We start from the raw sequence: 22,373 nt of genomic DNA on the forward strand, positions 1-22,373 counted from the left end.
AATCATTAGAGCCTGCAAAGTGTGAAAACACTTCATTGCACTGTTGTGGTCTCTTTAGTCTGAGGACTGAAGATGCGCAGCGGATGAGACTTGGGGGGAAGAAGCCTGCTTTACAATGATTAAAGAAATTGTGTAAAAGAGGGGCGAGGCCTGGGGCCGCTCGGGGCTGTTTATCCGGTGCACCCTTCTCCGGGGCTTCTTTGTATACGAATTCACTTTAAGCGTCGAAGGGAAATGCTTTCATCTGAATGGGATTGTCGTGCTTCGTTCGGACTGTTTCCCCATCTGATAAAACCCCTCGCTGAGTACCGGCACAGATGGGGCTCATCTGGGGAAGACGGAGGCGGAGGAGACAAACGCTGCGGTGGAGCACCGGGGGCGGCCGCCAGTGACGCCTGCAGGCCCGCGGGGTCGCCTCTGCTCTGCCCGCTCACCTGCGCCCCGGCGGGGTCCGCGCGGCCGGAGGGATGCCCTCGCCTCTCCCGCGGCGCCCTCACCTGCCGGGCGACCGGTCGCCGTCGGGGGACTCGCGGCCCTGCAGCAGCCCCTGCGAGCTCCCGGGGCCGGCTGGGAGGCTCTTCGCGGGGGGCACCCCGCCCCGGGCCCCGCGCCTCCCGCGCCGGCTGGCCTGGTGCTCCGTCGACTGGGAGAAGGTGCGCCTGCAGCACAGGCTGGGGGCCGGGGGCTTCGGCTGCGTGTACAAGGCCACCTACCACGGCGTGCCCGTGGCCATCAAGCAGGTGAGCCAGCGCACCAAGAACCGGCTGGCCTCCCGGCGCAGCTTCTGGGCCGAGCTCAACGTCGCTCGGCTCCGCCACGCCAACATCGTGCGCGTGCTGGCGGCCAGCACGCGCGCGCCCGCGGGCTTCGACAGCCTGGGGACCATCATCATGGAGTTCGGGGGCGACGTCACTCTGCACCAGGTCATCTACGGCGCCACCGGCTGCCCCGAGGACCACGGGCCTGCCTGCGGCGCCGGGGCGCAGCTGGGTCTGGAGAAGTGTCTCAAGTACTCCCTGGACGTGGTCAGCGGCCTGCTCTTCCTTCACTCACAGAGCATCGTGCACTTGGACCTCAAGCCGGCCAACATTCTGATCAGCGAGCAGGACGTCTGCAAGATCGGTGACTTCGGCTGCTCCGCGAGGCTGGACGACGTGCCGTGCTTGCGGACCCCTCACCACCTGGGCGGCACCTACACCCACCGAGCGCCGGAGCTCCTGAAAGGAGAGCCCGTCACGCCCAGAGCGGACATCTATTCCTTCGCCATCACGCTCTGGCAGATGACCACGCGGGAGGCGCCCTACTCGGGGGAGCGGCAGCACGTGCTCTACGCCGTGGTGGCCTACGACCTTCGCCCGGCCCTCTCGGCGGCCGTCTTCACCGCCTCCATCCCCGGGAAGAAGCTGGAGAACGTCATCCAGCGCTGCTGGAGGGCCAGTGCTTCGCGGCGGCCAAGTGCAGAACTCCTGCTGGTGGACCTTCGCGCTTTACAAGCTGAACTGGGCTGACTCTAAACCTGCATCCAGATAAGCCTTTGTCTTTGTTTGTATTCATTTTTAACGAAGTCAAGATGTAGGAAAAAACATATAGGTAGGATGAATTTTTAGAAAATAAAGTTCCTAAAAACTCCTTTCGTCTCAAATGCTTCTTCTGAGACAAACAGCACAGCTACAAGTCTAGTAGTCCTGGTGGTACTTAGGACCTAATCTTATCCCTTTACAGATACTTCAACAGTCCCATAGTATTGCACTTATTCAAATTTGTTATTGATAAAAACCACTTTGCCCAAAACAGAACTGAATTGGAAAATGCCAAAATTTTCTATAAATTCGAATAATATGCTCCATACCTAAATTTAAACTATTAGCAGTTTTACTTGCTCCCATACCAAATAAGTAAACACTTTTTTTAAAAAAGACTATTTTCCCCTCCTCCTACCCCCCCCAAAATAGCTACTTGTTTGTAATGACCTTCACACGTAACAATTTACAAATTGAGATAAATTTATTTTTAAAGGAATAATGTTTTAAATGAGTTCTTGGGATATTTTGCACTTGTACGTTCCATGAGTAGAAAAATTTTGCTAAAATACTTCTAAACTGGGTCCCTTTTCCTGTTATGTGGACACAGAAGTAGATGACACGACAAAGAAAGGTTATATGATGTGAGAAGAAATGAGGACCCCGAGGAATAGTAAAATTTAACATTGGGATGGAGGAGAGCAGACAAGGAGAAGCAGATTGCCCGTCCGAGAACTCAAGGCCATGGCTGCTGGTACATGGGTTTAAAAGAGTGAGGTGCCTGGACCTTGTCGTTAGGACAAAATTGACTTCCACTGAGCGACAGCACTTTCAGCAAGGGCTTGATGCAGAAGCAGTGTTTGGACTGTTAAGGAGAAGAGAGAAGCAGAAACCTTTAAAAGGGTAAGGTACACAGAAATGTTTTGAAATTGTTGATTTGGTTTAGTTTACTTTTAGGATAAAGGCAGTGAATTTATCTGTGAAAGAAGCAAGAGGAGACAGATAACTGATGAAGTTTAAGAACTTGTAGAAGAAATGAAAAGTAATGCCCAGGGAAAGAGACTGTAGCCTTGGAGAGAAAGCATCTCCTCCTGGACGTGAGCAAAAGAGGGCAGGACAACTGCTATCACAGGTAAGATTTCAAGGAGGAAGAAGAGGGACTGGGGAAGTTCTCATCTGTGGACTTCTATTTTTTTTTCTGTTAAGAGTGATTAAGGGTTGAGGGTCTACAGAGTGAGGTCAGGATTTAGAACTGTTCTTGAGGGAAGCAAAAGGCAGCTGTCATGACTGTGTATAATATTGGTACAGTGCTACCAGCTCTGTCCATGAAGCTGGGGACAAACCAGCCATAGACCAACACCAACAAATGCTTCCCTCTGTGTACTGTGGCAACAGGAGTTCATGTTGGCAAGTTTAAAATACAATGGATCAAAAAAAAAAAAAAATCACAGTGGGTCAGTTTGTTCTACCAGGTGTGTTAAAAGAAGATTCTAATTCCAGACTGACAGCTATAGAAGGATCCCTACTAAAAATATTAAAGTCCAGAATTCACTTCCCTGAATGAACATGGCCAAGGCTTAGATTCAAATATCTTCCCTTCTCCTGGGAACCATTCAGAGTGACAAAGAGAACAAGGGAAGGGACCTTGTAAACTGCATAGTCAGGGACACTAGGAGACGTAGAAAATGTACAGACTCCAAATGTCAGTAGTGATGCCTAATGACTGCAGAGACCCTGTAGGGAAAGAATGCAGGGTGCCGTGCAGGTAGCTCAGGGGAGGACCCAGGGACCTATCGGTGGCAGATCCCAGAAAGACGTGGCAAAATAGATTCTCTGAAGAGCAGGTGGCCATGTGGAGTGCAGAAGTTGGGGACGGAACTCCTGAGATCAAACGGAGCTGAGCTTACGAGCGTTGGGAGGGAAAGAAGGAACAGAGAGTGCTGAGGAGGGTCTAGCCACGGCAGAGCTCGGAAACATGTAGCAAAATGAGAGGGTCCCCAGGTGTGGGGCAGGAGACACGAGACAGGCACAGAAGCCTCCTGAGCCCAGTTCGCTTGGAGGGAGAAAGAGGTGTGGGTGCCTGGAGAGACCCACAGAAAGGCCATTTTTGAAGGAAACAAATCTGGTCTTCGTGGCTGCAGAGAAAGGAGGTCTTTGAGGTGTAGGAAGACCACCCAGAGGGGACGTAGAATAAGCCCACGGACTATGCATTTGGAACTGCTGAGAGTCACAGGAAATTATCTAAAGTAGGCAAGTCAAGTCAGAGGTAAGAGCATATTTAACAGTACAAAGATAAGGATTAAAAACACCACTGACTTAAATTGGGGTGGAGGAGGGGAGAGGGAAACGGACACAAGTTATCAGTGTTGTCACTGTCTCTACAAGTAAGCCCCCAGAGATGGTCTAAGACTGAGGACCTTACAGACCGGGAAGTAACAGAACAAAAATACAACAAACACGCTTCCTCAAAAGCAGAAGTACCAAAACAAAAGGCAAAAGAACCAAACACAGACGGAAAGACAACACTATAAACCATAAACACAAAATAATACAAAATGTCAGAGTTAAGATCAAACCTGCCATTTCATTAACTGTAAGTGGCTTAACTCACCTATTAAAAGAAAAGCTCTGTGCTGTGAGATAAACTTTTACCCCAAAGGTAGGAGCCACGATTTTATCCTAAGATGAAGTGGAATTGAAGCCAAAGAAGGAGAGTTAATAATGTTAAAGAATACAATTCAGAATAAAGACATAAAAGGACTAACTGTGAACCAAATACCATAGTAACAATTTTCAAAGACTAGAAATAACAAGCAGTGTAAGGGCAAATCGAAACACTGTTCGTAGGAGACTAATTTACTTCACTCTGTCCAAAACAGATTAGATGGGCATGAAATAAGGGATGATGCAGAAGACTGACAAAATCAATAGGATACATGTGATTGTTACAAAATCAACAGGATACATGTGACATTCAAGACCCTACAAAGATAACTATAGCTTCTTTTCAAGCACCCATCAAAAACTGACCTATGCCATGAACAAAACCTCAAATTCCAAAACCTAAAAATAGTAGAAAGAAATAAAATTAAAATTTTAACAAAATAAGAAAAGAAGAAGCTCCTTTTTCTGGAAATTTAAAAACGCTTAAGTAACTGTGTGTCAAAATGAAATGCTAATCAGAACTGCAGGTCCTCTCCAGAGCAACAATAATGAAAACACTTATGTTGGAACCCATGGGAGAACAAAGTCAAAGAAAATGTGCAGTCTCGAGTAAAACTGAAAAAAGAAAGAATAAAAACAAATGAATTAAGCATATGAGTCAAACTTAGGAAAAGAACAAAAAAAATCCTATTTCATATATATGTAAAAATATATATGTATATGTAAAATATACCTCTAATTGGAAACCAGACAAACTGACTCTAAAATTTATATGGAAAATAAAGAAACAGAGCCAGAAAAATTCAGAAAGAGGTGAGCAATAAAGGAGCATAACTCTATCAGATATTAATATGTAGTATATATATGTAGTATAAAAACTGAGTAATGGAAATGAATACACAGGCCATTGAAACAGAATAGAATGTTCAGAAAAAAGACTCAAACACTCAAATATGGGAATTGGTATATAAGAAAGACAGTGGAGAAAAGATGAACTTTTCAATGGCATTATGTTGGGACACCTGTGTGGCCAACTGGAGCCAAAATTAGATCTCACAACATACACTAGGATAAGTTCTCAATAGGTCAAAGATTTAAGTGTAAAAATGAAGTCATGGGAAGTACCAGAAGAAAAGTGGAAATTTCTTTTTAACATTAGAGTGGAAAAATCTTTCCAAATTCATAAAAGAAACAATTGATAGTCTCAACTACAAAAAGAGGGAATATATCTGCATGGAGAAAAATTAACAGTACGAATAAGGTCAAAGAGAAACAACAAACTAGGGGAAAACTATTTGTACTTCAAATCATAGCAAAAAGCAAATCTCCCTAATATAAAAAGAGCTCTTAGAATTTGGTAAGGAAAAGACAAAGGACGAACAATGAATTCACAGAAACAGAACATGAATAACCCTTAAATAGATGAGAACTACTAATTAGAGATACTACTATCCATTATGGAAAATGAAAACATCACCAAAGTCTAAAACTTTGACAGATATAATTGGTGAGACATGGGGAATTAGGCCCTCTCAGATATTGCTAATGGGAGTACAAGTTGCTATAAACTTTATGGAAAGTAATTTGGTTACATCTATTTAAATTACAAAATCATTTATCCTGTGATCCAGTAATTGTACTTCTGGAAATTTGTCCTGTTGATATACTCATGGGTATATGCACATGTTCATTCACTGCAGCATTTTTGTAGCAGCAAAAGATTGAAAGCAAGTCAAGTATCCATCAATCAGAACTGGTTAGATGACAAGACGTCCATATAATAAAACACAGTGCACATGAACACAGAGAATAAATAAGGCTTTTACTGTTACGGAAAAAGCTGCATAATGTATTTTTAAAATTAAAAGCAACGTGTAAGACAGTGACGAAGGAAAATGAGTATGCCACACTATGCTTCCTTTTGTGAAAGGAAGAAGGAAAATAAGAATACATGTTCATATTTGTTTGCATTGGCATAAGAACTCTAGAAGGAAAAACAAAAATGAAATAAAAGTGGTTATCTGTAGGAAATGAGGTGGGTGAGATGGGAATATCCTTGAGAGTTTACGCTTCATATCTTCTATATTAATTTGATTTTTGAACCCTATGAATGTATTGCCTATTCAAAAATAATAGAATTCAACAGTAACAAATATTTTAAAATGAAGTCAAATCTCAATCTGCACAAGTGTTCCTTAAACCACCTTGAATCCTCTCTTCCAATAGCTCCCCTCTCGTGTACATAAAACCACTGTCATTACCTTCAGCTTTCCCAGCTTTCCTCGGGCCAACTAAATCATGGTAAACATGCTTTTCACTGTGCCGGGAAATTCATTTCTGTCTGACCTTTCTCAGGTTCAGAGCAGAGAGCAGCTGACTGGGCTGTGGCCTTTGAAGGAAAAAGACTAAAACGTGTGCAGGTTAAGTTGCATCCGTCTGATGAACATCCAGATTTCACTCCGTCTCCTTCACAGCTCTCATCACTCTTGCAATCACTATCTTTGCTGCTCAGAAAAGTCATCATCATCAGGGCTAAAATTTATTGAGCATCATGTACCAGGAACTGTAAAGTATTTTACGTATATATCAAATTAAATCCTCACAACTACCCTATCATATTTACTATTATTATTATTTCCTTTTTAAATTTGAGGAGAAAAGCACAGAGAGGTTAAGAACTTGCCCAGGGTCACACAGCTAAGTGATTGGGTCAGAACCCATGTCCTTAACCATTCCACTCCGCCACGTAAGATGGTGGTGATGTCAGGGAATACCCTACTCTTAGCTTCGTTATTTCAAACGTTTAAACGATGTATTTTATCTAATTCATAAAAGTCAACCAAGAACATTGCTGTTGGAGGGCATTACTTGGTGCAAATATTAGGATGGTGTCATTGGGGATGATTTTTAAAGAGAAACAGAAAAGGTATCTGAGAAAAATAATGTGGTGCCCAATGCTGATAAAAGGAGATAGTTATAGAGTGTCCTTATTCCTTTCTTTCACATAAACCTGATCATAAGATAATGCTTATGCACATATTCAGCAAGCATATATTTCATCATCCAGTATATCCTCAGCACCATGCCAGGCACAGCGGGAGAAAGCAAAAGTATAGACCCAAGAGTTGATACTACATTCTAGTTGAAGAGGTCATGCAAAACTAAATTTAAGATGTTGTGGATACCAATTTCATTATTGATAATATTAAATACATTTCCAAAATTTAAAGTTGCCTGACAGTCTTGGAAAATGTTGGAACGTCCAGGGAATTATGAAGGGCAAAAATACTCATTTCTCTCTCTCTTCTCCCTCCTAATATCCTCATATGTGACAGCAGATAAATTTTTCAAAGCATTTAGTCACAAGGACAAAGGGAATGAGTGAGAAAATTACAGGAACAAAATCTGGGAAGCCAGTAAATTCAGTATGCCTTAGAAAGCTTAATCCTGAGCCAGCATCTCAGGTTCTCCTGAACCTGAGATGCCACCTGAGTTATACCATAGAATAGCCCAAAGTCTTAGCATTGGCTGTTTAAGTTCACAGAATCTGGCAACCAAGCTAATACCCTCTAGGCAAGGAAATATGAATAGTTCAAGAAACTAGACCTCAAGATACTGACAATGGAGATTCCCCAGTAAAACAGCCAGAATACCTTGCAGTGAGGCTTTCATTCTTAAAGGTACATCCACATGTGCACAGTTACCAGTCAGGTTTTTAGTGCCCCACTATTAAATAGGAGCAGGCAGCTTGGTTTATTTCTTTTATAAAAAAGCCTTTAATATGAAAGAAGAAGATCAAAAAAATCTTAACTATCCTTAGAGACATATAAAAGGAGCTATTGGCTACTTGAAAAAAACAAGGTTCTATTTTTTTTAACCTAGAAAACAGTAACGAGTCCTTGGAAGTTAAAGCTATAATAGCAATATAAATTAAAATTCATTAGAAAAATTGACACATAAATATAAACAAATTTCTCAGAAAGTAGAAGAAAAGTAAAATATTGAACATAGCAAGACAAGGCAATTGGAGGCTCAGTCTGGGAAGTCTAATATCCAAATTTTAGAAGTTCCAGGAAGAGAAAATATGGAAAATAGGAGAATAGTATCAACAATTTAGGAAACAAAACTCTCCAGGTTGAAAAGATGTAATATTGATTTCCCAGACAATGAATGAAAACATACTACAAGAAGGCAAATCACGATAAGATTTTAGAACAGTAGCGGCAATGAGAAAGTCCTAAAAGCTTCCAGAAATTTTTTTAAAAATCCAGATCACATACCAGAGATAAGGATCCTAAAAGATAATAGAGGCTACTACTTATAAAATTCTGAGGGAAAAACATTTCCAACTTAGAATTCTATACCCAGCCAAACTATCAGTTGAATGGACAAGCTGACTAAAGACCTCTCCAGACATGCAAGGTCTCAAAAATTTACTACTATGCACCCTTTCTCAGGAAACTATCTGAGGGTTTACTCCACTAAAGCAAGAGTATAAACCAAAGAAGAAGAAAACATAGGATGCAGGAAATCAATACAATACAGAGACAAAGGTAATCTCCAAGGCTGATGGTAAGTAAAGATGACAAGCTGTCAATAGTGCACTAGTGCAGATTAGAGCAGGTCTGAAGACTCAAAGACGATAAAACAAATGAATATCTGTGTTTGAATGGACGGAAGGAACATTTCCACAATTTGAGGAGAGTTTGGATTTAACTTAATGATGAGTACAGAGAAAACAAAGCAAATGAAACAAAAAGTTTACTAACTTAAGGGGACATGAAAAGTTGGGCAACACAAGAAAAGCAAATGCTGCATAAGAAATGATTCAGTTCAAAATAGCCGTGTATAGCTCTAATAATGCAATGTTGTATGTTGATCTAACAAAAGCTATAACATAAAAATGATGAACGGTTCAATGGAGGGGAATTATGACTACAGGTAACAGGAATAGGAGTGAGAAAAAAACTAAATCCTTATTTTCCAAAGAGAGAAATCACTAAATAATACCTAAAACTAAAAAAGTCAAGAAGTGTCCACATAAGCACCCTAGTTAGAGGTGCAGACTTAGACACCAAAACTGACAGCAAAAGAGAGTTAAAAGTGGTTACAAGTCTCTAAGAGTTGGTGTGGCACCCTAGAGGGATTTTGGGGGGCAATAATTCTAGTGCGATTATTTGACTCTTCAACTGACATTCATGTATAACTGATGAAAATCAAAACTAAATTTAAAAAATAAAAAAGAAGAAATTGAGTGTGTGGCTGTGTCTTAGGAGAAGGTGGGACATATTTTAATGTGCTTTCTCTATGAAAAGAATCTTAAGAAACAAACAATATCAAAGTGATTGAACTAAATATTCCTTTTGATTGCTCTGATACGTGTGCATCAACTCACTATGGGAAACCCATACTTTCTTTTTACTAGAGTAATAAAATAGTACAATCTCCCTCAAAAGCCTAAAAGAAAAAAAACAAGCCACCCATTCAGCGAAGAAAAGCAGAAGCTTAGTTTAGTCCTTTGAGAAGGACTAAACTAAGGCAGGACAGCTTCCTGAACACTGCTGAATAGGGCATCAAATTACAAAGAGGGAAAACCTAAAGGTCTATGGAATAATAGAGTGCAGCCAGAAGAAACTTAAAGGGAAAGGAGGAAAATACTTGACAGAATAATGGCAGCCAATGCCAGAAGCAAGTCCCCTTACAGAGGAGTCAAGTTACAGAATTTCCCTGACTTCAGAGCTGGAAGTAGGTTTTCCCCCGTTCAGGAATGGTGAATCATATTAGAGCACACTTCTCAGTCAGTCTGACCAAACATTTGTCAAACGCTGAGCAATCTTTAAGTCCTTAAGAAATGTCAATTCTGCCACAATATGAAGAATAAGAATCTTTTTTAAGACAGAAAAATAGCCTGTTTTCTCAAATGAATGTCGTGACAAGCGTCACACTGGTCTACTCTGGGTAGATCACATGGCTATCATTCACTGTCTGCTGGAGTGTATCTTTCCACAATTATTGCAGAATTTCCTGCTACTGTAACTTGAGCTAGAATAACCCATTAATTACCAAGACAAATTTGTTTCTGCAACAGAGTCGATTAAATTCAGGCTTGAGTATGCAATTAGTGGATTGTTCAGGATCTTCTCTTTTGGCTTTCTTGCTGTCCATATTCTGGGCATTCTGGTACTTATCAGCCCCTCCACTAGGGCGTTAGGAGAGAAAATGATGGGGAGACATTCAACAGTTTATTCTTCTATTTTCTAACAGGTCCGCTATCTAGTATTGGCTTTAATTGGATCTGAGGACAGCTTTTAGATTACATTTATCTGCATTCTCCCCACTCTCCTTATTTTGCAGATTCCTCCTTAGGCAATAAAAATCCAATTTTAAAGAGGTGTTCTTTTGTTGTTTTTTTTTTTTGGTTTTTTCCTAATTCTTTAATGAGGGTCCCAGAGTCAGACCTGTAGTTGGAACTCACAACTTCAGGCACGCATGAGAGTAGTAGGAGCCCCCATTGGTATTTTCTTTAAAAAAAGGCTTAAAGACTTCATGGAAGAGATCACTAAGAAGTTGGGACTATTAGTTGGTTGCCTCCCACAATCCCTCCGCCTCTCCCCATCAAAAAGACAAAAAGGTAACCAGGAAATAATGGCTTCTCCTTAACTGTGGAGGGACTGTTCAAATGGAAAAGAAATTTACCCTGAAGAGGACGCCTGGGCAACGTAGCCTAGGCTACCCTAGAGACGGAAGGAGAAAGCTCTATGGAGGCGCCTTCCGGGAAATACTGCCAGGGGAGAGGGTGGAGGGGTGTACGAAGAGCTGAAATCAGAAGAGCTGCTGGCTAACTGTTGGGGTAGTCTTCTCCCTGCCCGCAAATGTGGAAGGTGTTGGGGGGGGCAGCCCCTGGGGAGATGTCAGGACACTCAGAGGACAGACCGCCAGTGTCTCCCAGCAGAGGGAAAGGGGGGATCATCTCTCCTGACTGTAGCTGTGTTTGGTGATTCTTCTGTCTGGGAAAGTTGAGGAAACCAAAGAGTGAATCAGTCATACTTCCTGTTTTCAAGGAGCTTTTAGCCTACCACCAACAGTTTTACTAAAACTATATATTTTTTTAAATAAATACTTTACATACCACATACTAAAATCATTTCCAGATGGATTAGAGAGCATCTGTAAAACTGGAAGAAAATAGAATTGAATAGTTAATACAAATTTGCAGGAGGAAGGGATTTCTTTTTTGTTTTTCTTTTTTTTTTTTTAAGCAGTTTTTGAGGTTTTAAAAATTAATTAATTAATTTATTTATTTTTGTCTGCATTGGGTCTTCGTTGCTGCACGCGGGCTTTCTCTAGTTGCAGTGAGTGGGGGCTACTCTTCGTTGTGGTGCGCGGGCTTCTCATTGCGGTGGCTTCTCTTGTTGCAGAGCACGGGCTCTAGGCACGTGGGCTTCAGTAGTTGTGGCACGCTGGCTCAGTAGTTGTGGCTCGTGGGCTCTAGAGCACAGGCTCAGTAGTTGTGGCGCATGGGCTTAGTTGCTGTGCGGCATGTGGGATCTTCCCGGACCAGGGCTTGAACCCGTGTCCCCTGCATTGGCAGGCGGATTCTTAACCATTGTGCCACCAGGGAAGTCCCTGGAAGGGATTTCTAACCTCTTATAAAAGCAGTGAAAAAATGTATAAAGGAGATTGCCAGGTTTAATTATATAAAAATTATAACTTCTGGATATTAAAATACAAATAAATAAAATATGGACAATGGTCTGAGAAAAATATTTAGCCAAAATGTGACTGAAAAAAAGGTTAATGTTCTTTCTATAAAGAACACCTACAAATAAAAATGAAATATCATCATGCCCTAATAGAGAAATGGAAAAAAAAATCTTGAAAAGTCAATTCACAATAAAGAAAATGCATTTAGGGGACAAATATGAAAAAGAGGAAAATGTTATCTCACAAGTACTTGAAGAACTGCAAATTAAAAATAGGGTGCCTTGAAAGTACATACATGCGCAAAATTCTTAATGCTAATGAAGTGGTGGTAAAACAGGATCTTCCATACACTGCTGGTGACACTACAGAATACAATTTTTTGGAAAGCAGTTGCAGTTTGGCAATGTATATCAAGATTCTCAAAAACATTTATATTCACTGACTCAAAAATTACGTCTCTGGCAACCCATCTTAGAAAATACTACAAAATAAGCATTTTAATTAACAGAATGTTCATTAAGGGTCATTTATTCTGGAGAAAAATTCAAAACAAGGTAAATGTCCAGAATGATTAAGTAAAGTACAATACACAGTTGATTCAAAATATTATGATGGTGGTAATAACATAGAAATACCTGTACTACATTGTTAACTGAACAGGGCAGCATCCGAAACTTTGTAACAGTTTGATTATTACCTTTTTTAGATCAACACGTTTTTCTTAAAACATACAGAGAAAAAGACAGAAAGCAAAGTTTTGTTTGTCTGAGGCTGGCTGTCTGGGGGACTGTGGATGTCTCCTTTAGTTCTCTCTTTTTTAAACTTCTCTTTTTTTCCAATTTCTAAAAATTCTTTATAATATAAACATTTATTTAAAAAAGAATAGTCACAAAAATCACTTGCATTTCTATACATTAACAGTGAACAACCTGAAAAGGAAATGAAGAAAACTCCATTTATAATACATCAAAAAGAATAAAATACTTAGGAATAAATCTAGCCAAGGATGTGGAAGACTTGTTCACTGAAAACTACAGAACGTTGCTGAAAGAAATTAAAGAAGACACAGATAAATGGAAAGACATCTCATGTTCATGGATTGGAAGACCTTAATATTGCTAAGAATGTCCATACTACTCAAAGTGATCTACAAATTCAACACAATCCCTATCAAAATCCAAATGGCAATTTTTCAGAAATAGAAAAGTTCATCCTAAAATTCATATGGCATTTCAAGGGACTCCTAATAACCAAAACAATTTTGGAAAAGAACAAATTTGAAAGCCTCACACTTCCTGTTTCAAAACATATTACAAAGCCACAGTAAGCAAAACAGCGTGGTACTAGCATAAAGACCACATAGACCAATGGAATAGAATAGAGAGCCCAGAAATAAACCCTCACTTATATGGTCAAATGATTTTCGACAAGGGTGCCAAGGCCACTCAAGGGGAAAGGACAGTCTCTTGAACAAATGGTTCTGGGAAAACTGGATATCCTCATGCAAAAGAATGACATTGGACCCTTATCTTATACTATACACAAAAATTAACTCAAAATGGATTAAAGATCTTTGGACTTCCCTGGTGGACCAGTAGTTAAGAATCTGCGCTCCCAATGCAGAGGGCCCGAGTTCAATCCCTAGTCAGGGAACTAGATCCCGCATGCCGCAACTAAAAGAGCCCACATGCTGCAACTAAAAGAGCCCGCACGGGGCAACGAAGATCCCACATGCTGCAACTAATACCCAGCACAACCAAATAAATATTTTAAATAATGGATTAAAGAGCTAAACATAAGACCTAAAACTATAAAATTCCTAGGAGAAAGCCTTCATGATATTGGACTTGGCAATAATTTCTTGGATATGACACTAAAGGCACAGGCAACAAAAGCAAAAATGAACGAATGGGACTACATCAAACTTTAAAACATCTGCACATGAAAGGAAACAAAGTGAAAAGGCAACCTAGGGAATGAGAGAAAATACCTGCAAATCATATATCTGATAACGGGTTAATATCCAAAATATACACAATTCAATGACTAAAATCAAATTCCTTGAATTTAAAATGGGCAAAGGAATTAAATAGACATTTCCACCAGCGAAGATATACAAAGCATATGAAAAGATGCTCAGCATCACTAATCATGACAGAAATGCAAATCAAAACCAAAATGAGATATCACCTAACATCCATTAGGATGACTACTATCCAAAAAACCTGAAATATCAAGTGTTAAGGATGTGGAGAAATTGAAACGCTTGTGCACTATTGGTGGGACAGTAAAATCATGCAGCCTCTATTGAGTATTGAAACAGTATAGAGGTTCCTCAAATAATTTAAAAAGGAACTACTATGTGATCCAGCACTCCCACTTTTAATATATATCCAAAAGAACTGAAAGACAAACAGTGGTTATTCAGACACGAGTATTTGGCAGACATTTCCTTGGGAATGAATGAAGTGAGCCCATCAACAAGGAAAACAATTAGTAACCAATTATCAATGATAAAAATTTGGGCTTTAAGCAAAAATTAGAACTTTAGAAAACTTGTATCTGCCACCATGAACTTCACAGTGTCCCAAAACATTACAACTTTTCTTATAAGATAAGTAATGATGTTAATAGATGTGGTTTTTTAATATTATATAATGAAATATGTCAACATTTAGATGTCTGTAAGTCAGTGAATCAATATTTTCCAAATGACCAATGCACAATGTTGCAAAATTATGCATGAGTAAAGATAAAAGATCCATTCAAGGTACAAGAGAGACCAATACTTTTTAATAGTAAGAAAGTACAAAAAAGTCACTGATATGGTTTCAGACTCCCATTGTAACTAATCTTTAAGAAACTACCACTTATCCAGTTTTAGTGTATCAAAGAATATCCACGAGTATCTGAAATGTTATTAAAATCCTCCTCCTTTTACCAACTACATATCTGTGCTTCAACCAAACAACATATTGTGACAGATGGAACACAGAAGCAGGTATAAAAATTGAGCTTTCTTCCTCTATTAAGCCCGAGTTAAATTAAAGAGATTTGCAAAAATGTAAAAACAATGCCATTTTTCTCACTAAACTTTTTTGTTGTGGAAAATATCCTTATTTTTCATAAAAATATGTTAGCAATTAATAAATCTGTTACTATTTTTAAATAAGTGAATGTTTTTAAATTTCCCAATTTTTGTCTCTATTATAGCAAATGTCAGTAGATATAAGCCACAAAAGCTCTTTGGGGTCTTCAATAATTTTTAAGCCTATAAAGAGTTCCTAATACCAATAAGTTTGAGAATCACTGTTCTAGAAAATTATAAATTGCCAAAACTGACCCCAGAAAAGGGAGATCAAGGCAAATCAATTACCACAGAGAGAATTAAAGGTTATAGTTACCTCTCAATAAAACACACATTCTGCCAAATCTTTAAGGCACCCATAACCACACTACTCCATACACTTTTCTAGGGCATGAAGGAAAAGCTTCCTAATTTGTTTCTTTGGCACCAGTATATCAATATGCACACACACACACAGATCTTACAATCTCATTTGTAATATGCTTTGTGAAGAACAAAGCATTATTCCAGGAACGCAAGAAAGGCTCAATATTAAGAAATCTATTCACCACATTAGTAGACCAAAAAACAAAAATCATATGAACACCTGCTTAGTTGTTGAAAAGGCATGTGATAATATTCTAAATTCATTCCAAAAGGAAATCATAAAATTACTAAAAGAAACCATGGGATAATTTTTTTAAAATAATCACAGAATGTGGAAGGTCTTGCTTAGCAATCAGTTTCTTGATGAGTCCCAATCCAGTGGGGTATAAACATGGAAAAGTTTTAATTTATCTTCAAGCTTCAAGGTTTCAATGGCATTGTTCAAATCATCTCTTCCCATCCCTTAATAGAAATCTAGGAGAGAGGGCTTCCCTGGTGGCGCAGTGGTTGAGAATCCGCCTGCCAATGCAGGGGACATGGGTTCGAGCCCTGGTCCGGGAAGATCCCACATGTCGCGGAGCAACTAAGCCCGTGCACCACAACTACTGAGCCTGTGTTCTAGAGCCTGCGAGCCGCAACTACTGAAGCCTGTACACCTAGAGCCTGTGTTCCGCAACAAGAGAAGTCACTGCAATGGGAAGCCTACGCACCGCAACGAAGAGCAGCCCCGGCTCGCCGCAACTAGAGAAAGCCTGCGTGCAGCAACGAAGACCCAACGCAGCCAAAAATAAAAATAAAATAAAATAAATAAATTTATTTAAAAAAAAATTCTAGGGCTTCCCTGGTGGCGCAGTGGTTGAGAATCTGCCTGCCAATGCAGGGGACACGGGTTCGAGCCCTGCTCTGGGAAGATCCCACATGCCACGGAGAAACTGGGCCCGTGAGCCACAGCTACTGAGCCTGCGCGTCTGGAGCCTGTGCTCCGCAACAAGAGAGGCCGCGACAGTGAGGGGCCCGCGCACCGCGATGAAGAGTGGCCCCCGCTCGCCACAGCTAGAGAAAGCCCTCGCACAGAAACGAAGACCCAACACACCCAAAAATAAATTAAAAAAAAAAAAAAAGTAAATTAAAAAAAAAAAAATTCTAGGAAAGAGTCTGTGACTTTCTGGTAACTTCAAGTTACTAAAACTCATTCCTGTTCAGTTTAAAACTCTAAACTGATCCAAATTCTAACCTTTCCCCTCCACTGTTACCAGTTAGACTTGGGCTTGAGTAAGGAGACCATAAAATTTATAATCCAAATTGGGCACTCTTGAGTGAAAGTTGGCACTAATAATAATAATACCTTGGTCAGGTACTGAAGCTGTTCTGGCCAAATCGGATGAATGGCCACCCTGGGTCAAAGGACTTGAAATGGGAAGAGGGGACCCTCATCTGCTACTTCAAGCCTCCTCCCCTGTGGATTCTGAATCCAGCTCCTCCCGTGTTGGGGAGCAGGAAGGAGAGACAGGAGAGGCCAAAGTCATCTTGTGTCTCTGGCAATATGTTGATGGTGGAAGTATCTCCTTGGATCTGTTTGCTTCCGGGAAAGAGCCTTTCAAAGCTGGAAGATCACCAAGTTCAACACCCTCCTTTCACAAACAAGAAGACTGAGGCTCGTGCAGATGAAAAGACACTCTTGAGGTGGCACACCCAGTAAGTGGGCTTACGCACGTCCTCACAACCCCTGCCCAGTGTCCCCTCTGCTTCTCTTAGATGTGCCATCAGAGCCAGGACCAGGGCGAGGCCTTGGGACGTGCTCACCCCAAAAAACTCAGTAACTGAGAAAAACCATATCACAATGCCATGTTTTTTAAAAAGCAAAATAATCCATGACAAACAGAGTATCCCAATTTTAAACAAAGCATTAGTATCACTGACTTGTCCTTCCGCCTTGGGCTTTAACATCTACAGTGCACGTGGCCTTAGAGATCTAACACTCATCTCAGACTGAACTCGGCTCGAACAGAGCTGTCTCCATCAGCACAGAGATCAGCTTCCAGGGGTGGCTGAGGCAGTGGCTTCGATACAGCGTCCTGTCTGCAGCTGGGGGCAGGAGAGCCTGCTGCAGCCCGGGGCTCAGCCTCAGGTACTGCCTGGGGAATTGCTCCTGTCGCGGGCTCTCCGGGGGTGGCTCTCCCGCCGTGCTACACGTTCTCCTACTACATTTTAACCTTCCCAACGTGATGCAGAAGTGGTTTCAGTAGCTTGGAAACCAGGACCCTGGACTGATGCGCCCTCGCGGAGGCCCTCCCTAACCCCGCAGCCTCCGCCCCACAGTCGTGCTCTACCCACTCCTCCTGTGTTGTTTTCCTCAAAGAAGCGATTATTGTCCGAAATTCTGGTTGGTTTTGCAGCAAGGCCTGCGTCTCTTCCACTAAAATGCATGTTGCCTGGGGTGGGAATGAAGTGCCTCATTTCCCGTTGTATTCCCAGTGTCTGGAACTCGGCAGGGACACAGCAGTCAGCCCATGAGTATCTGTGTAAGGAGTAGCCCTGGCCTGTGATTTTCTTTGTTGGTGGTGTCTTTGTCTGGTTTTGGTATCAGGGTGATGGGAGCTTCATAGAATGTCTTTGGGAGTGTTCCCTCATCTTCAGTCTTTTGGAAGAGTTTGAGAAGGACCGGTATAAGTTCTTCTATGTTTGGTAAAATTCGGCTGTGAAGCCATCTGGTCCTGGACTTTTGTCTGTAAGGAGTTTTTTAAATTACAGATTCTATTGTACTTGTAGTGATCGGTCTGTTCAAAGGAATAGCCTTAAGAAAAGAAGGAAAAAAAAACAGAAAGAAAAAAAGTCGCTACTCTAAGTGGGTTTCAAATGACCAAGAACTTATCAGTGGAGAATTAAGATCTCTCAAATTGCAGTCATGAATTCGGCTCTAAAGGAACTTGAAAGGAGGTACGGCAGCCCCTCTATGGTGACCTCCTCAGCCGACGGTGTCAGAGGCACCACTGGAGACGAGCTCATCGGCGGCTCTGAGCTCAGGATTAAGAGGAAGAGCTGCCACCGTGCTGCTGGCAGGGAAGCAACGTTTCTCAAAGGCAACAAAAAGGAACCCCGGAGGACAGGGCTCTCCTACACACCAGCTCGTAATTCCACACCCCCTGTGACCACGTGCGCAAAGCAGTTCAGAGCTGGCTAATCACATATTGCATCAGCTTGCCCTTTGGGGACCCCTGATGACCGTTTTCATCTGACTTCACCAGTATGAAGATGTTGTGTATTCACAATGTCGTAGTTATCTACTGCTGAACAGCAAGTTACCGCACAGTGAGCAGATGAAAACAACACACAGTTACGACCTCGGTTCCCGTGTGTCAGGAATCCAGGCGGGCTCTGGAGGGTCTCCCGTTCAGGGTCCCTTGTGAAGGCTGCACTCAAGGTGTGGGCTCCTCCAGGGAGAGATCGGCTCCCAAAGACCACGGTTGTTGGTAGCATCTCAGTTCTTTGGGGCTGTCGCACCGCGAGCCTCAGTTCCTTGCTGGCCGTGGGCCACAGGCTGCCCTCGTTCCTTGCACGTGGGCCTCTCCATCCCACAGCTTCCACGTGGCAGCTGCTCCACCAAAGCTGCAAGGGGGGGGCCGGCCAGCAGGGCAGGGGTCAGCATCTCAGTTAATCTATTCGTGGAAGTGACAGCCAGCGCTTTCCCTGAATTCTAGTCTTTAGAAGCAAGTCTGAGGTTCCCACAGTCAAGAAAAGGGTGTGAATCACCAGGACGGGAATCACAGGTGGTGGAGGCACGGGGTCACATTTGAGGGTGTCCACCACACAGGAGCAGCGCGGCAGAATTCGTGTGTGGTGAAAACCAGGGGCTCCGAACTTCTTTTTTTTTTTTTTAATTTTATTTATTTTTTTATTTATTTATTTTTTGGCTGCATTGGGTCTTCGTTGCTGCCCACGGGCTTTCTCTAGTTGCGGCGAGCGGGGGCTACTCTTCATTGCGGTGCGTGGGCTTCTCATTGCGGTGGCTTCTCTTGTTGCAGAGCACAGGCTCTAGGCGAGCGGGCTTCAGTAGTTGTGGCACGCGGGCTCAGTAGTTGTGGCTCGTGGGCTCTAGAGCGCAGGCTCAGTAGTTGTGGTGCATGGGCTTAGTTGCTCCGTGGCATGTGGGATCTTCCCGGGCCAGGGCTTGAACCCGTGTCCCCTGCATTGGCAGGCGGATTCTTAACCACTGCACCACCAGGGAAGCCCAAGGGGCTCCGAACTTCTCACGAAGGACGGCAAATGGTAGAAATCTTTTCTAAAAATTGTACGAATTCTATATAACATGGGAAGCAGAAGTCCGGGAAAAAGTGGCTGATAGATAAATATAGCCCTGGCTCTCCTGCATGACATCAGAATCAAAAAGTGTGGCCGTGGAAATCCTCTGCAGTTTACCTGTGAAAGCTAGGAAATGGCATGTGTAATTCTTCAGGTTGTATATTTCAAGGAACCTTAGAATCTCTAGGCTCGTGGGCCTGGGAATAGGAGGATTACGGGGGGGCGGGGGGGGGAGGAGAGTACTAGGAGGCCTAGAGGGCCAAACATTCAGCTCCACCCCTACAGAGAATTTCGGGAGCTCGGCAGTTAAATATGATTGAAAAGTACCTCCCCCAATGCATGCTGCATATGAATCATTCTCAGTGAAAAGATCTTCCTGCGTCCCTGGTTCTGTTCCATTGATCACTTTAGTGAACAATGTTAATGAGCAAATAGAGTTAATTTGACTGTGGGTATCTACGGACCTTCAAACTCAGAATTGAAAGAGTTAAAAAATGGGGATTCTGTGGATAAAGAAGAGGTGGTACATACATACAATGGAATATTACTCATCCATAAAAAAGAACAAAATAATGTCATTTGGAGCAACATGGATGGACCTAGACATAATCATACTGAGTGAAGTCAGTCAGACAGAGAAAGACAAATATCATATGATGTCACTTACATGTGGAATCTAAAAAAATGGTAAAAATGAACTTATTTACAAAACAGAAATAGAGTCACAGATAGAACTCTAGAAAACAAACTTATAGTTACCAGGGAGAGAGCAGGGGACGGGGTGGGGAGGGATAAATTGGGAGATTGGGATTGACATATACACACTACTATATAAAAAATAGATAACTAATAAGGACCTACTGTACAGCACAGGGAAGTCTACTCAATACTCTGTAATGGCCTATATGGGAAAAGAATCTAAAAAAGCGTGGATACATGTACACGTATAACTGATTCACTTTGCCGTACACCTGAAACTAACACAACGTTGTAAATCAACTATACTCCAATAAAAATTTTTTTTTAAAAAAATGGGGATTCTACCTTAAAATGAACACATATTAGTAGCTCAATGAAATTTCTGACCCCAACTCAAGTGAAATCTATAAAGCCCTTCTATGTCATTTTATTTAACATAATAGGATTTTAACCTCTCAGATATACTAATGCTACTAGTGATAAAGATTAGACCTAACATATACTGAGAAATAGTCTAGCATAGTGGGCAAGACGCAGGCTCTGGGGTTCAAACACTGGCTTCTCCTGTGACCTTCCTGTCACCTAAGCTCAGCTTCCTCATAGATACAAAATATGAATCCAAGGTTGACGCAAGGATCAAACAGATCGAGGTTAATACAGGTAGTCCATTTGCAACGGTGCTGGTTACTATCCTATGCTCTAATCCTCACCTGTAACCCTAGGAAAGCCAAGGAACTGCCTCTACATTTCACGCCCTTAGCATACGGCACGGGTGGGCACAGGAGAAAGTTCTTATTCTTTTTCTTTCTGGCTTTTATTCTGAAAGTTCACACTGATGAGCTTTCCCACCAATTTTATTTAGATCAAAAATTATATGAAAAAATAGTGTCTAAGCAGACTCATCCACATTCATTTGACAATCTGTCTTTAGCATTTTCTTCATACACGTATACACAGGTACCATGAATTGAGTCGCTTTTAACTGCTGTTAATTTCCTTTTGGAAGTGTAACAGTTTGATGACACTGTCATTGCAGCGAAAGACCAGTAGATGGCTGTCCACAGAAAGACACAAATACCTGCTTTACAAGATACTTTTCAAAGAACTACAAATATTAGTGAAGGAAGGATAGGGATACAGATATTGAAAACACAGACTTTGTAATGGTCTGAAGAATAATTCTTAAACAGACGTGTGGTTCCCAAGGGGAAGGGGTAGTTGGGGAGGAAAAGATTGGGAGTTTGGGGTGAGCAGATGCAAACTATGATGTATAGGATGGATAAACAACAAGGTCCTCCTGTAGAGCACAGGGAACTATAATCAATATCCTGTGATAAACCGTAGTGGAAAAGAATATGAAAAAGAATACATATATTCTGAATCACTTTGCTGTCCAGCAGAAACTAACACAACATTGTAAATCAACTATACTTAAATAAAAAAATTTTTTAAGAATATTTTAAAAATGAGACAGAAATTTAATGTTATTTTTCACACTGAAATCTTCATTGCACTGCTGGAAGAAGTATCTACTGGGGCGTAACCTTCCCAGAGGGCGATTTACTTAATACCAAAGTATTTAAAATATGCTTATTCTTTGATGAAGCCACCAAAGAATAAGTGTATCTAGTCATTGATCTAAGGCATTAAGGCTGAGTTGAAAGATGTGTCTGCAGCAGTGGTTCTCATCTGGGGGTGGTCTTGCCCCACAGGGGATATTTGACAATGTCTAGGGACATGTTTGTCACAACTGAAGGGGAGGGACTGGTACAGGCATCTAGTGGGCAGAGGCCAGGATACCGCTAAACATCCTACAATGCATAGGAAAGACTCATGTGTCCCCAAATGTCAACTGTGCTGAGACTGAGAAATCCCGGTCTAGAAGCGTGTACCTCATGGTACTGTTTGTAAGAGTGAAGTGGGAAAAACACCTTAAGTGTCTAAAAACAGAGGACGAGTTCAATAAATCATGAATGTCCCATCCATACAGTACAGTCTTTAAAAGGAATGTTGCAGAAGCATATTTATTGTGC

At 41.6% G+C, this 22,373-nt stretch overlaps 1 protein-coding gene across 1 annotated transcript; it reads left to right on the forward strand.

Moving 5' to 3' along the window:
- The first annotated feature begins 467 nt into the window (after window positions 1-467).
- Window positions 468-1,508, forward strand: MOS (MOS proto-oncogene, serine/threonine kinase). The gene has a single exon (XM_059902204.1). It carries the CDS (start codon window positions 468-470, stop codon window positions 1,506-1,508), a length of 1,041 nt encoding a protein of 346 aa, XP_059758187.1.
- The last annotated feature ends 20,865 nt before the right edge of the window (window positions 1,509-22,373 follow it).

The sequence above is a fragment of the Balaenoptera ricei genome, chromosome 17 (assembly GCF_028023285.1).
Source record: "Balaenoptera ricei isolate mBalRic1 chromosome 17, mBalRic1.hap2, whole genome shotgun sequence".
Lineage (NCBI taxonomy): Eukaryota > Metazoa > Chordata > Mammalia > Artiodactyla > Balaenopteridae > Balaenoptera > Balaenoptera ricei.

Bases quoted from the DNA above. Each gene is read 5' to 3' on its own strand.
- MOS (XM_059902204.1), top strand. From the start codon at position 468: ATGCCCTCGCCTCTCCCGCGGCGCCCTCACCTGCCGGGCGACCGGTCG.